Source organism: Myodes glareolus, chromosome 2 (assembly GCF_982192425.1).
Source record: "Myodes glareolus chromosome 2, mMyoGla1.1, whole genome shotgun sequence".
In the NCBI taxonomy this organism is placed as follows: Eukaryota; Metazoa; Chordata; class Mammalia; order Rodentia; family Cricetidae; genus Myodes; species Myodes glareolus.
Window position 1 is genome coordinate 125937940 of NC_142027.1, and position 15101 is coordinate 125953040.

Below are 15101 nucleotides of genomic sequence, written 5' to 3' on the forward strand. Positions count from 1 at the left end.
CCATCTCTCTAGCCTCTCTTTTCTTTCTTTTTTATTCATTTTCTCTTCTCTCTCTCTCTCTCTCTCTCTCTCTCTCTCTCTCTCTCTCTCTCTCTCGCCTTTTGAAACTGTTTTTGAAAGCCACAGAACTGGGACTTACATAAAAAGCCAGATGCAGTGGTTACATCTGTAGTCCCAGCCTCCTATAGGAAGGGAGGCACAGACAGTAAACACACGTAGATATGTTCTGCAGGCTAGCTAGCCTGGAGCACACAGCTCAGCAGCAGAAAGACACACTACCTCAGAACTGACTCTTGCAAGTTGTTCTCTGAACGTCACATGGCACTGTGGCCTGAGTCTACTTGTTCTCTCTCATATACACACACCAATGTTTGAAACATTTTTTAAAATCCTAGAATATTCTACTTTATAACTCTAAGAGGCAGATGTCAACAGAGTGGGGGTGGGTAGGTGGAGGGAAGCAGCCAGCTTCCAGAGGAAGAAAAAGAACAAACATTAGCATTTCTGCAGTCACATAGGACCAGGAATTCTGCCAAAGAGAAAGTGCAGGGTTGAGAGCAGGCATGATCTGGCGTGGACACTCTGGAGAGGTTCTATGCTTCAGTGTGGAGCCTCCACTTCTGGAGCAGCTCCAGTCCTGACAGCCCCCAGCCGAGGCAGGTTCCTACTTAATTGGAGACCAATGTGTTGGAGGAGGGGAAGACCAAGGCCTTTGGGCCTTCCTATACAGTCCTGTGTCCTGCACTTGGCCCCTGGGATCCAAGCCAGTTAGTGTTGATTCTTAGTGGCCTGGGAAAGAAACTATTTTCTGGAGGCCTGCACTTAGAAGAGGATTTTAGATTTTTTTTCTTTTTTCTCCCCCACCGAGAACAGGTGGGGTGGGGAGGTGGGGAGTGTGGTGTGGTGTTGCAGGAGGCTGGGAGACTGTTTCAGGCAGGGTGCTTCTGCCTGAGTGGAAAGGAATCAGAAAATGAGTGGGCCAAGCTCGTGTGTATCGCCACAGATGACTCTAAGGGACACTTCCGGTGGCTCCAACTGAGAGGCTGAACCTCTGCCTAAAGGAGGTAAGACAGTTTGGTTGCTCTCGGTTGGAGCATTTCTAAGAGGAACTCCCAATGGCCTCCTGACAGTTTCGGTTGACTCTTCACTTTCAGATTTTCTCTGGGATCTGCTCTGCCCCAGAAGGGAGCCCGTGCAGCGGATAAGAGCACTGGCTGCTTATCCAGAGGTCCTGAGTTCAATTCCCAGCAACCACATGGTGGCTCACAACCATCTGTAATGAGATCTGGCGCCCTCCTCTGGCGTGCGGGCATACATGGAGGCAGAATGTTGTATACATAATAAATAAATCTTAAAAAAAAAAAAAAGGGAGCCCGTGGTCCTTCTCACCCCATTCAGGGGTCTCTAGATAATAAGCATTCTTCTTCTTTTTTTAAAAAAAGATTAATTTATTTATTATGTATAAAGTGTTCTGCCTGCATGTATGTCTTTATGCCAAAAGAGCACATCAGATCTCACTCTAGATGGTTGTGAGCCACCTTGTGGTTGCTGGGAATTGAACTCATGACCTCTGGAAGAGCAACCAGTGCCTTAACCTCTGAGTCATCATTAACAGAGATAACACAGGCCAGTTTTTCAGGTGATGAGGAAGCCTTGTACTATAGACCTAACCAGTATTATCTGTGAACATTATTAATCCCAGCACTTAGGAGGCAGGAGCAGGCCAGCTCTGAATTTGAGGCCAGCCTGCTCTACAGAGCGAGTTCTGGGACAGTCAGGGCTAACACACCTGGGTGGGACAGGGAGACTCATAGATCAGGGCACTGGTGCTTCAGTAGGGTATCCTTGCCGCTGGAGGGTCCTGTAGGCTCCTAGCGTACGTGGGGCTGGGAATTAGATATACTGACCTTGACTATTCTGGTTTTCTGAGACAGGGTTTCTCTGTGTAACTTGTAGATTAGGCTGGCCTCAGAGATTCACTTGTCTCTGCCTCCCGAGGGCTGGGATTAAAGGTATGCACTACCACTGCCTGGCCCGACTTTTTATATTTTAAAAAAGATTTCCTGCACAGTGGTGGCATATTCTGGGTTTCCATAGTCTTCGTATGGAGGATATAGAAGGTGAACTCACTCTTTTCCAGGCAGCATTGAGTCGGATCTGAAGGAGTCTCAGGTCGGGGCTCTAGAACAATACCTGGACAGAAGCAAAGCTGCTTAGTTCGTGCAATGAGCTTGGTAGCTGGCCTGGAGTAACAAATGCTATCTGCAGCAGAGCAGCTCTGTGCCAAGGACCAAGGTCACATTTTCCTAGGTAATTCCAGTGAGGAAGTTTTGACCTTGGCTGTTCAACATTAGGACCCAAAGATTGTAGTCATCTTGTGTGAAACGAGATTTTCCGACTCTTTAATGCGGGAGGAATGCACAAGCCTGAGAAGCCACTGCAGAACTCCACTGATCCACCCCAGCCCAAGCTGACGATTCTCAGAGTTGGGCCAGCAATATAGCTCTCAAGAATAAAGCCTGAGGTCTGTTAGAGTCCAGGGAGAATCATGTCCTGAGACTTGAGGGAGTATCATTACAAAATGAAGGCCAGGTACATGCACTTAATCCCAGCACAGGGCGGGCACAGTGGAGCAGAGGCAGGTGGATCTCATAGTGAATTCCAGGAAAGTAAGAGCTATGTAGAGAGACCCTGTCTCAAAATACTAAATCAAACTAACAAGACATTCACATCTGTAATTGCAGGTCTCGGGAGGCTGAGGCAGGAGGATTGCCATGAGTTCAAGGCCAGCCTTTGTTATAGTCAAACTCAGTATCAAAAAGGGGTGGCAGCGGTTGGGGTGATGACTCAGTGAGTATCTGCTGTACAAGCATGATGACCCAAGTTTGAATCCCCAGCACTTTGGGGGACAGAGACAGGAGGATCACTGGGTCTTGCTGCTTGCTAGCCTAGCTCCAGGTTCAATGAGAGATGCTATTTCAAGAGGACATGGCAGTGACAGAGCAGGACACCCGGCAGCCTCCCTGGCTTCTGCAAACACAAACACACAGAGGATCTAGCATGACTATGACAGTGACTTGTCAGCATACAGGGACCACAACCTCTCTTTGGGAGTGAAAACTGTCCTTGTTGTAAATGCCTTAAGGGGAAAGGTCAAGTTCACACACAGAAGGGAAAGAAGACAGGGCTCTGACACTGGGGAAACTCAGGGTTCCTGAAAGTGAAGGGTTTTTTTTTTCCATTATTATTATTGGTTTTTCGAGACAGGGTTTCTCTATGTAGCCATAGCTGTCCTGAAACTTGCTTTGGAGACCATGCTGGCCTCGAACTCAGAGAGATCTGCCTGCATCTCTCCCTCCCAAGTGCTGGGATTAAAGGCACGTATCACCACGTCTGGCTCTCATTATTTAAAAATGTTTTGATGGGGCTGGAGAGATGGCTCAGAGATTAAGAGCACTGGCTGTCCTTCCCTGGGGTCCAATTCCCAGAACTCACATGGCAGTTCATGTCTGTAACTTCAGTTCCAGGGTACCTGACACCCTCAAGCAGACATGCATGAACGCTAAACACCAATGCACATAAAGTAAAAATAATTCTAAAAAAAGTTTTCATTTACTGGGCACAGTGGTGCATGCCTTTAATCCTAGCACTTGGATGCAGCAGCAGGCCAGCGAATCTTCGAGTTGGAGGCCAGCTTGCTTTTTTCTACAGAGTGAATTCCAGGGTAGCCAGGGCTATACAGAGAAACTCTGTCTTAAAAAATGAACAAAAAAAAGCAGGCCATTGACACTCTTAGATATGTGCTCCCAAGCAATATCAGAGATGCAAATTTCACACAGGGAAGAATAATCTCTAGTTATTTTAGTAAGAGTTCATCGGTCAGTGGAGCGTGGGAAAGCAAAGTGCTTCACCAACAACTTCCATCCTGTACAAAGTCGGACTGAAACACAACTCTTTGACCTTTTAAAATAACATTTTATTTACACATCTTGATTTTTGTTTTCCTGGAACATTTTTTTAAAGACCGTCAAGTAGTTTGGTAACCTCTGCCTATCTGCTGCTTCCCCTGGCCACAGCATTCCTGGGCATTGTCCCAGACCTGTGCTGCGAAGTGTGGCAGGGCTGCTTGGTGAATTGTAATGGAATGAGGAGCCAGTTTTGGAACTACTTCCAGTTCTCTTCATTAGCATGCTACCACCTACCCCAGTTTCTGCAAGGTCAGATGTGCAAGACAAGTGGGGCTGAGACCAGGGCTGTTAACAGTGTAAAATGCGCTCTAGATCAAGTGGAAGCCCCGTGAGAGGTTGATCTGCTCCTGCCCTGGCTCCAGGAGCCTGTGTGGCTCAGGCCTGAATGCTGGTCTACCCTCAGCAAGAGCCATGTAGGTCTGAGTATGCTCATCCTGCAGTTACAGGTGGGGTTTTGGTTAATGCCTCAGCATGTTCCACAGAACCAGACAAGCAATGTTGTGACAACACCCCAGACATTCAGATCAAAGGTTAAGATCCAATCAGAAAAAAAAGCAAAAGTGTGACACTTGAAACCTTTGGCTGATGATGAAGTAGAAGATCAAACTGCACTACACACTCCTGTCCTAACTGCTCAAACTCTTCTAGAAGTCAGGCCAATCCCACAAGGTGTTCCTTCAATTCTGCTCAATTACTGTGCTACTAGTTATCTGATGTTCCGGCTCTAGAGAGAGGCACACAATCCCTCTGTTGGTCACAGTAAGTGTCATACAGCTGTTTGAAAGGGACTCTGCTGCAGGCAGGTTCTGGAGTGAGAAGCAGCCTTTGCTTAAATCGTAAAAGCAAAACTGAAAATCTGCCCATGCTCTCTCTAGCTGCGACCTGAACATGAGCCCGGCCTGTGAACAGTCAGTGAACACCGACCCCAGCAATGCACACAGCTTGTCAGGACCTCTCTCCAGGCTTGCCCCTTGCTGACACTTGCTAGATGGAGCCAGTAAGGCTTTTCCTATTTGACAGGTGCATTTTGTATGGAGTCATCAAAAATAGAGCTGTCACCATCTTCCCTACACTGGGTCTATTCCATCTGCCCCAGTTCCTTGTTTTTCCGGCCTTCAAGCCAGGAATGATGGCTGCTGAGGACAAGCCTGTGCCTGCTTTACATTCTAGCCTCTTCTCTGTGACATTCAAGCAGCTCCTTAACTCCACAGGGGAAGAGTGGGATGGCAGGAGAGATGATTGCTCTGTAGTGGGCAGCAGCTCCTCTTCTGAAGGCAGCTGGAACCTCTGGGAGGCGCTGTGCTTTAGTGCTAGGTAATGCAGCCTCTGAGGTCACATCATGTAATAAACCTATCCCAGAATTCAACTGCGAGTGCTCCAACTGAATAAATACAAAGGAAGAACACGTAAGACTGGGGTCCCCCCAGCTGGAAGGCAGAATGGCCATGAGGTGTCTGAGGTCTAGACTCACCACCTTGCAAAGCGCTGCCAATGCCACCCTCTTTCAGTCTCCTCAGATCACACACCATAAATGAAGGAGCCACACTGCAGTTCATCCTCAGGCATACTTATTAGGGCCCACCCTCCCGCTCAGCAAAGGTCCCAGCACACCCTGCAGTGCCCAGGAAGTCTAAGGAACAAGTCTCTGAAGGTCACTTGCCCCTCTTGCCACGGCCCTTCCTGGACGGCAGCTTCCCACCAGCCCCAGAAGAGGGTGGGTTGGGGGTCGAGGGGATGTTGATCTGCCCTTCTTGGATCTCCTGCCGTGTCTCTGCAGGCAGGTGGCTGATCTGCTGCTGTGTCTCCAGGTAGAACATGACATCACGCAGCTGCTCCTGGATCTCGGTGATCTGCAGGTCCTTCTGGTCACAGGTCTCCTTCAGCCGCTTCTCCTCTTCCTTTAGCCTGTTCTGCAGCAGCAGCTGGTTGGCGCGCAGACACTTGTTTAGCTCCTGCTCCTCCTGCAGCTCTGTGCTCAGCTTGGCGACTCTGGTGTTCAGCTGAGTGCACCTCGAGCAAAACAGAGGGAGACAGAGCTAGCTTCACCTGCTCCAAGTCCCTTTCTGCTCTGGGAGCTTAGAAGCCATTAGGGCAGGCCCCTCCCTGCTAAGCTCAGCAGCAGCAACTCTGTCAGACATGACCATGATGAGGAACCCACCAAAGTGGCATCTTCTGAGATAAGTGCTCTAACATCATGAATTGTTAAAGGAGGGAAAAGGGTCAAGAGTGGGGGTGCTCCATTCTCAAGGCTCACTCCTAAGTAAAGAATTACAAATCAAGACACTAGGGCTGGAGAGATGGCTCAGGTTAAGAGCACTGACTGTTCTTTCAGAGTTCCTGAGTTCAATTCCCAGCAACCACATGATGGCTCACAACCATCTGTAATGAGATCTAGTGCCCTCTCCTGGCAAGTGTATGTATAATAAATAAATTAATTTTAAAAATATCCCATTCAAGACACTATAGCAGGTATATGTATCAAAATGACAAAGTAGTCAAGTAGGGTTGCTCCAGCCTGTAATCCTAGAACTCAGGAAGCTGAGGTAGGAGCAATGTTTGAATTCAGGGCTATATTGACCGAATGGTTTTAGAGCACTGGCTGCTCTTTCAAAGGACCCGGGTTCAATTCTCAGCATGCACATAGCAGCTTACAACTGTCTGTAACCCCAACTCCAGGGGATCTGACACTCTTGCACAGAATACATGCAGACAAAAACACCAATAAATATAAAATAAAAATAAATTACAAAAAATAATTCCAGGGGGCTGGAGAGATGGCTCAGAGGTTAAGAGCACTGCCTGCTCTTCCAGAGGTCCTGAGTTCAACTCCCAGCAACCACATGGTGGCTCACAACCATCTATAATGAGATCTGGTTCACTCTTCTGGTCTGGTGGCATACATGCAGATAGAACACTGTATACATAATAAATCTTTTAAAAAATAATAATTCAGGGCTACAGCATAAGAGTCTATCCCAAGGGCTGGAGAGATGGCTCAATGGTTAAGAGCATTGCCTGCTCTTCCAAAGGTCCTGAGTTCAATTCCCAGCAACCACATGGTGGCTCACAACTATCTGTAATGAGGTCTGGTGCCCTTTTCTGGCCTGCAGACATACACACAGACAGAATATTGCATACATAATAAATAAGTAAGTAAGTAAATAAATAAGTAGTCTATCCCAAAAGACCAAAGTTTGGTGTTGTGGCACACATCTTTAAACCCAGCATGCAGGAGGCAGTGGCAGGTAGACCTGTGTGATTCCAGGCCAGCCTGGTCTACATAGCAAGTTTCAGGGTAGTCTACATAGTGAGACCCTGTTTCAAAACAAAACAACCGAGATGAGAAATGATAAAGGAAAATGTCCAATGCTGACCTCTGGCCTCCACAGGCTCACCCTGGAACACATGCACACACAGACATACATAGACACAGACACACACACATACCTGCTCACAAATGGCAAGTTTTGTATTATACAATTGTCCACAATCAAAAATTAACATTAGGTCAGTGCTTGGGGATCTTAGTGAGATGGAAGTCAGCCTGGTCTACAGAGGGAGACCCTATCTTGAAAACAAACAAACACATACTAGAAACTCACTTGATGTGGGAAAACTGGATGGAGAAAATGAAAGATCTTTAGAACTATCTTTGAAACTTTCCTATAAATCTGAATCTATTTCAAAGAAAAGGTTATTTTAAGAGAAGCAACACTAAGGAGCAAACATCCCTCTTAAAGTACCTTGATGGATGTACTACACTGTATGGTTGCAGCAACAGTTCAGCCACTTCTACAGTGTAATTAAAATCTACCCTGTTCAGTGCTTGGGATGAAACACAGGTCCTTGTGAATGCTGGGAGTATACTTGCCCACTGACTTACAGGCTAGGCTTGCCACTGCCACCAGTAGCAACCATCCCTCTGTCCCCCACTGTAGTTCTTGTCATGCTGGTCATGGTTTTTTGCTCAACACTTGGCATCATTTGCCCTTAGTCCTGTCCAAGGAATAATCTGTGACATGGTTTAGACAAAACTTCTTTCCTAAGTTCAGTTCCCAGTAAAGACGGCTCTTAGAAATTGCAGGCAGAAATGGAAGCCATCTGCACACATGGCAAGCACTCGGATCGCAGGAGAATTCAGTGCTCCACCTGGCACTCACCTCAGGGAGAACACAAATTGCACCTTTTTTGTTTTTATGTTTATTTCCTGAATGTGTGTGTACACATGTGACAAGGTGCACGTGTGGCTGTCGGAGGACCATGTGTATGGGAGTCAGTTCTTTCCTTTAACCACATGAGTCCTGGCATCAAATATAGTTTGTCAGAGTTGGCAGCTGAGCCATCTTACTAGCCCCTAATTGCACAATGAGAAGTCACTGTAACTCTGTTCCAACTTATAGAGAGCCAGAAAATCTACATGATGTACATGTTGAATACGGGGTGTTGCCAAGGAAGCAAAGGTCCTTATTGTGAGAGCCTGTTGGCATGCATGGGGCCAACAACTGAGGGATACCTACTTTCTTTCCACAGACTGCTTCTCCTTAAGAAGGTCACTGAGCCTGAGCTCCAGGCTGTCACACTTCTCAATGGTCTCTTTAAATTTGGTCTTCATGTTGTTAATCTGAAAGTGCAAATGGAGGTTAGGCAGAATCAGATGGATCTTGCGACCCCACCCCCACCCCGCCCACCTCTATAACCAGGACAACCCAAACTTAGAAAGTCCAAGTGAGCCACTTGGGAGGAATTATGAAAAAAAAAATTGTGGAAAACTTTCTTGTAGGATAAACAAGGACCAGGAGCTACCAGATGTGCAGGGAAGCTACTGAAAGAATCAAACAGGGTAATCCAGGCTTTGGAAGAAAGGGAAGGTTTGCCCAAGGTCAGAGCAGAGTCTCTCATTTTAACTAACAGCCCCTTGTTCCTCCCAGAACACATTCCTGAAGTTATCTTCAACAACTAGTGAAGAACTGGGGACCTACCTCCCACCTGCAATTGAAGCACTTAGGCTAAGACAGGAGGATTGCCAAGAGTACACTGGGGTACACAGTGAGTCTCAGGTCATCCTCAGCTATAGAGATTCTGTCTCAATAAACCAAAAAACTCAAAAACAAAAGAAAACCATGAGACTGGATTCTACTAGCTTGGTTTTGTTTTGTCCTCCAACTCACTGCTTTTCTGATGTGCCAAGAAGCCACATGAATTGAATGTTTGTCTTGGGTCAGTCTATAAAGCAATATATCTGCAGAACTAATTCATACTTCAGAGGATTAGAAAGAACGCAAGTTATGTAGGTCAGGCAAAAGCAGTCCTACTAAGAGTCCATCGGAGTCTAGCTAGAGGAACATGTGAAGAGCTGCAGAGCTGGGAGCTGCCTCAACTCCATCCAAGTCTTAGAAACAGGGTTTCTCTGTGTAGCACTGGCTGTCCCTGAACTCACTCTGTAGATCAGGCTGGCCTTGAATTCAGAGATCCACCTGCCTCTGTCTCCTGAGTCCTGGGATTAAAGGTGTGGGCCACTACTGCCTGGGTAAAATAAATTTTAAAAAAGAGAAAGAAAACCAATAGCTTTCACTGGCTCTGAGTGGCTGCTCCTATATCCTTGACAGGCTGTAATAAATCACACTCCCCCAACTCTACAAGTGTCCTGCAAGTTTCAGGCTTGGCTTATTGACCCTCCACAAGCCCCACCACCTCCAAGAATGTTATGAGGCCCATGACTAAGAATTTATCACTATCCCCCTTCATGCTCTATTGTTTGGGGTGCAAATGGACAAAATACCAGTCGCAAAAGGACACGGCAGGATAAAAGGCTTGCATCAGCCCTGAACTTATGGACAAATGACATCTGTCATTAGAAAACAAAGGCATCATTTTCAAATGCTGTTAAGCTTTCATTGGATGCTGCCCTGGCTCCAGCTCACTCCAACATGAAAGTGAATTCCTTGGGGCTTCTCTTCCCAGTCCTGACTTGCTTTTGCTGGCATGTCTTAGAGAATGTGGCTAATCCTGAGGAATCATACAAGGCAGAGAGGGTTCTGAGCTTAGCTCGCTAGGGTCTGTGTGAAACAATTTGGGTGGTCATGCTGGTAGAGCCACAAAAAAGCCATTAGTGAAGCTGCAACAGCACACCCACCCAGGGAGTCCATAATGTGAGTGGCAGCAACCCTGCCATTCCTACAGTTCCTGTATGGCAATCACACCCTATTCAGGATGGAAAGGCTAGTGTCCTCTAGGGCCTCTGCACTAGCACTTCTACTGTCTGGAAGGCTACTGCAAGAATCTCATTGATTGCTTTTAACTAAAGATCATTTCAAAGTCCGAGTCAAACACTGGCTGTTTGAAAAGCCAATTTCTACTGCTGTTAGGGCTCAGGGAGTTGGGAACTAAGTCACCAGTTGGGTCATTTAGAAAATTAAAAAACAGCCTTTAATTCCAGCACTTGGGAGGCAGAGGCAGGCGAATCTCTGTGAGTTTGAGGCCATCCTGGTCTACAAAGTGAACACTACAAAGTGTTCCAGGACAGCCAGAGCTGCTACACAGAGAAACTCTTTAGTTAAAAGCAATCAGTCACCAGGTCAGACACTTACCTCCTCTGCCGTGTCCTTCTCTATGCGAACAATCTTGTTTTCCCAGTATATTCGCTGCGATTCCAGCTGGCTTGTTAGTAAGTACGAATACTAGAAATGAAACAAACAGCCAGATGTGAGCCATCACCAGTGTTGAAACCCAGTGCACACTGACCCCATGATAACCAGTAGACCTGCATCCAGAATCAAGGTCTCCACAGGCACAGTGGCGCTCCTATACTCACAGCAAAACCAAATAAAATTAGAAATTCATGAAACAACCAAACAAAACAAAAACCAGCTGCTGGGCCATGGTGGTTCACACCTTTAAAACCAACACTCCAGGCTACCAGGCTAGCCAGGACTAACTACAGAGACAGTCATTATTCCAATAACCAGAGAGAGAGAGAGAGAGAGAGAGAGAGAGAGGGAGGGAGGGAGGGAGGGAGGGAGGGAGGGAGGGAGGGAGAGAATGGAGACATGGTTTTGCTTACTGCCTCACCCTTGAGGCACTGGCCACTTTCCAACCTTATCAACTGGGGACTTGAGGCTTATACTCCCTTATCAGGCTCATCAGAATCTATGTTACACTTGGGTTCAACCCAGGTCAACAGGCACTGGGCCAGAGGTACAGAATGGAGCTTGCAGTCTAGCTGGGAATAATCCAAGAATCCAAATTTACACACACACACACATACAGTTATTTTTTTACTTTGGTTTTTGAGACACAATTTCTCTGCATAACAGCCCTGGCTGTCCTGGAACTTGTGTTGTAGACCAGGCTGGCTTTGAACTCAGAGATTTTCTTGCCTCTGCCTCCCGAGCACTGGGATTAAAGGTATGTGCTACCATGCCCAGTTTCCTTTTATGTTTTTATAACACTGGATATGTGTTCTATTCATGTGTATGTATGGGGAGGGCAGAATTAACATTGGCTATCATTCCTCAGGCACTGTCTAGTTTTGAGGCTATGAGGGTCTCTCATAGGCCTAAATTCACCAAGTAGGCTAGGCTGGCTGGTCAGTGCGTCCCAGGGATCTATCTTTATCCATCTTCAGTACTGGGGTCACAAACTTGTACCATCAATTCCATTTTTTTTTTTTTAAAGTTCAGGTTCTGGGGATTCAACTCAGGTCCTCATGCTTGCATGGCAAGCACTTGACTGACTGAGCTATCTTTCTAGTCTTTTGTGTTTTGTTCTAATTTTCATTTCATGTGTACTGGTGTTTTGCCTGCATTCCTTCCTGTGTGAGGGTGTTGATCTCCTGGAATTGTAGCTACAGATGGTTGTGAGCTGCCATGTAGGTGCTGGAAATTGAATCTGGGTCCTCTGGGAGAACAGCAAGTGCTCTAATGGCTGCACCATCTCTCCAGCCTACCTGTCCTAGTTAGGGCTTCTATTGCTGTAAAGAAACACTATGACCACAGCAACTCTTTTTTTTTAAATTTATTTATTATGTATATAGTGTTCTGGGCACCAGATCTTATTATAGATGGGTGTGTGTCATCATGTGGTTGCTGGAAATTGAACTCAGGACCTCCGGAACAACAGTCAGTTCTCTTAACCTCTAAGCCATCTCTCCAGCCCCACAGCAACTCTTATAAGAAAAACATTTACTTGAGGTGGTGGCTTATAGTTCAGAGGTTTAGTCCATTATCATCACAGCAGAGAACATGCAGACATGGTACTGGCTACATCTTAATCAGAAGGCAACAGGAAGTATACTGTCATTATGCATGGCTTGAGCATATAGGAGACCTCAAAGCCTGCCTCCACAGTGACACACTTCCTCCAACAAGGCCATACCTCCTAATGTGCCACTCCCTTTAGGGGTCATTTTCTTTTAAACCACCACACTGCCTTTTTGTCCTTTTGATATATAGGGTCTCAAAAATACCCCAGACTGGCCTCAAATGTCCAGGATGGCCTTGAGTTCTTGATCTTCCTACCTCTACCTCTTCAGTGTGTAAGAAGGTGCATCATTTCAGCTGACCAAGTTGGAATCATTTTAAAAATTTATTTATTATACATACACTTGCCAGAAGAGGGCACCAGATCTCATTACATGACGGTTGTGAGCCCCCCCCCCCCCATGTGGTTGCTGGGAATTGAACCCAGGACCTCTAGAAGAGCAGACAGTGCTCTTAACCTCTGAGCCATCTCTCCAGCCGAGTTGGAATCATTTTGAGCAGCTGATACCCAAAACCAATCTTAAAGTAGTGCTATCAGCATCACGACATCATAGCAGCCAGGTGAAATCGTTATGGGGCCCCATTTTCTTCCTGGAAACTTCAAAGATTACTGAAGAAAAATTTACTGTTCATTGTAGAAAACTTAAACATTATTCATATAGACATATATCCAATGAAAGGTATGTGTTTCTAGCTTCTGTGGAGCCACTGTTGGGAACATACTATCTTCTGGCTTTATCACTGCTGTGGAAGATGACCTAAATTGCCTTAATTAACGAACTGGAACTCAAGACAACCAGGAACATCACACTGAAAACAATAAGGCATGGGGTAGCTTAGACTTTCGAAAAAGAAACATTTTACAAATTCTCACAGCCGGACTAGAGAGATGGTTCAAAGATTAAGAACACTGGTTATTCTTCCCAGGGTCCTGAGTTCAATTCCCAGTACCCACATGGTGTCTTCACAACCATCTGTAATGAGATCTGGTGCCCTCTTCTGGCATGGAGGCAGACATGCGGGCAGGACATTGTATACATAATAAATGAATACGTTTAAAAACAGGAAAAGAAATTCTTCGCAGCAGTGACAGAACTTAAAGAAAAGTTTCCACACAGGGCAGATGACTACATTAAAAGGTCAAAGCATCTTTCTCTGGAGGACGAAAAAAGGCAGCAATAGCAGTTGCTAAGCAACAGCTCACAGTATCTCACCTCTAACTGTAAGGCATCTATCTTCTCTTCCTGGCAGGTGTCACCCTCACACTCGTACTGAACGATCTTTCCATCTGTTTTGCTTGCAACCAGTCGATGGACATAATTATCTAAGGAAAGAGGAGTTGGCCAGAAGTAGCTTCTTAGGAATGAAAAGTTCTCCCCTCTTAACTCTGAAACATTTTTGTTTTTAGAAATATAAACTAAATGATGTATGATTTTTCTTTAAAAATCGGTCAAATTATTTTAACTTTAGAGAGGGAGAGAGGGGGAGAACAGACATCTAAACTCTCTCTGTAACTCTCCATCCCTAAACGTGGCACCCTCACGGGTGACCGTGCAATCTGTTTGCCTAGCTGCCAAGAGGTGACATTTCACACTGAGGAAGTTTCCACAGCAAAGAATCCAAATCAGATTCCCTTACCTCCAGCATAATCCCAGACCCGATGGTTGGTAAGCTGCATGGCATATGTGTGTTGAGTTTCCTCAAAGTGCTTGTAAGCATGCCGACTTACATACCGTCCACATCCTATGTGGCCACATATTAAGCAAATCCAGAGGTTCTGCCAAGAAAGGAGATCTGAATTCGTGATGGGAAAGAGAGGCATGTGACCTGGCTGTCATGGCTTGGAAAGAAGATGACTTGTGAACTGTTTCCACAGATTTCTGAATAAACCCAACCTTCCAGGGTCCTTATTGGTCTACTACTTCCCCTCTTTAGCATCTGCAGAATTCTAAGTACAGATTCACAAGTGATTGGTGGGTATCTCAGTCTTTTAAAAGAATAATATAGCAGGGCTGGAGAGATGGTTTGGAGGTTAAGAGCACTGGTTGCTCTTCTAGACATCCTGAGTTCAATTCCCCAGCAACCACATGGTGGCTCACAACCATCTACAATGAGATCTTGTGCCCTCTTCTGGTGTTAAGGACACTGTACACAATAGCAAATCAAAGCATGAAGAATTTGTGTATTGGACTGGAGAGATGGATCAGCACTGGCTGTTCTTCTAGAAGACCTGGCTTCAATTCCCAGCACCCACAAGGCAGCTCACAACTGTCTGCAACTCCAGTTCCAGGGGCTACAACACCCTCACACAACATGCAGGCAAAACAGCAATGCGCATAAAATAAAAATGAATAAATTATTTTTATAAAAAGAATCTATGTACTCACACATTTGACTATAGACAAAAAGGAATTACTCTCACGAAGAATTTAAGCTGCACTGGGCAGAAGAAAACCCCAGACCAACAAAGCTGCTCATTATCACTCCTCACCAGCAATACTTACCTCCTGGACACCACACTCAAAACACTTGTTTTCTTCCACTGGCTCTGGTGTTTGACAGTATCGGCAAACAGGACACCTGACCAGGACATGGAAGATAAGGGTGAGATTATATACAGATGTTGAAATCTGGACTATACACCCTGCCCTCTATGCCTTTTCTCTCGTTTTCTTTCTTAAAATTTATTTACTTAACTGAGACAGGATCGTTGTGTGATATTTTGATCATGTTCTGACAATAAAGTTTGCTTTGAAGAAGAGGGCAGAGCTAGCCACTGGCTGACCAAATTAATCATAAAGGTTTTTGAGGACTGAAGACAGAGAGACAGAAAGTCGTAAGGCAGGGCTAAGAGAGGCGCTCAGTTTTTCTTGAT

At 45.8% G+C, this 15101-nt stretch overlaps 1 protein-coding gene across 1 annotated transcript in view; it reads right to left on the reverse strand.

The window, feature by feature from the left end:
- Positions 1–3954: 3954 nt before the first annotated feature.
- The window catches only part of Brap (BRCA1 associated protein), a 30127-nt gene continuing 18980 nt past the window's right edge, over positions 3955–15101 (reverse strand). The window contains exons 7-12 of the mRNA XM_048447409.3: positions 14731–14806; positions 13865–14003; positions 13441–13550; positions 10556–10645; positions 8486–8589; positions 3955–5978 (exon numbers count right to left, since the gene is read on the reverse strand). Of these exons, the coding sequence (XP_048303366.2) occupies positions 5621–5978; positions 8486–8589; positions 10556–10645; positions 13441–13550; positions 13865–14003; positions 14731–14806 (877 nt within the window). The 3' untranslated portion in view covers positions 3955–5620. The remainder of the gene's footprint in view (positions 5979–8485; positions 8590–10555; positions 10646–13440; positions 13551–13864; positions 14004–14730; positions 14807–15101) is intronic.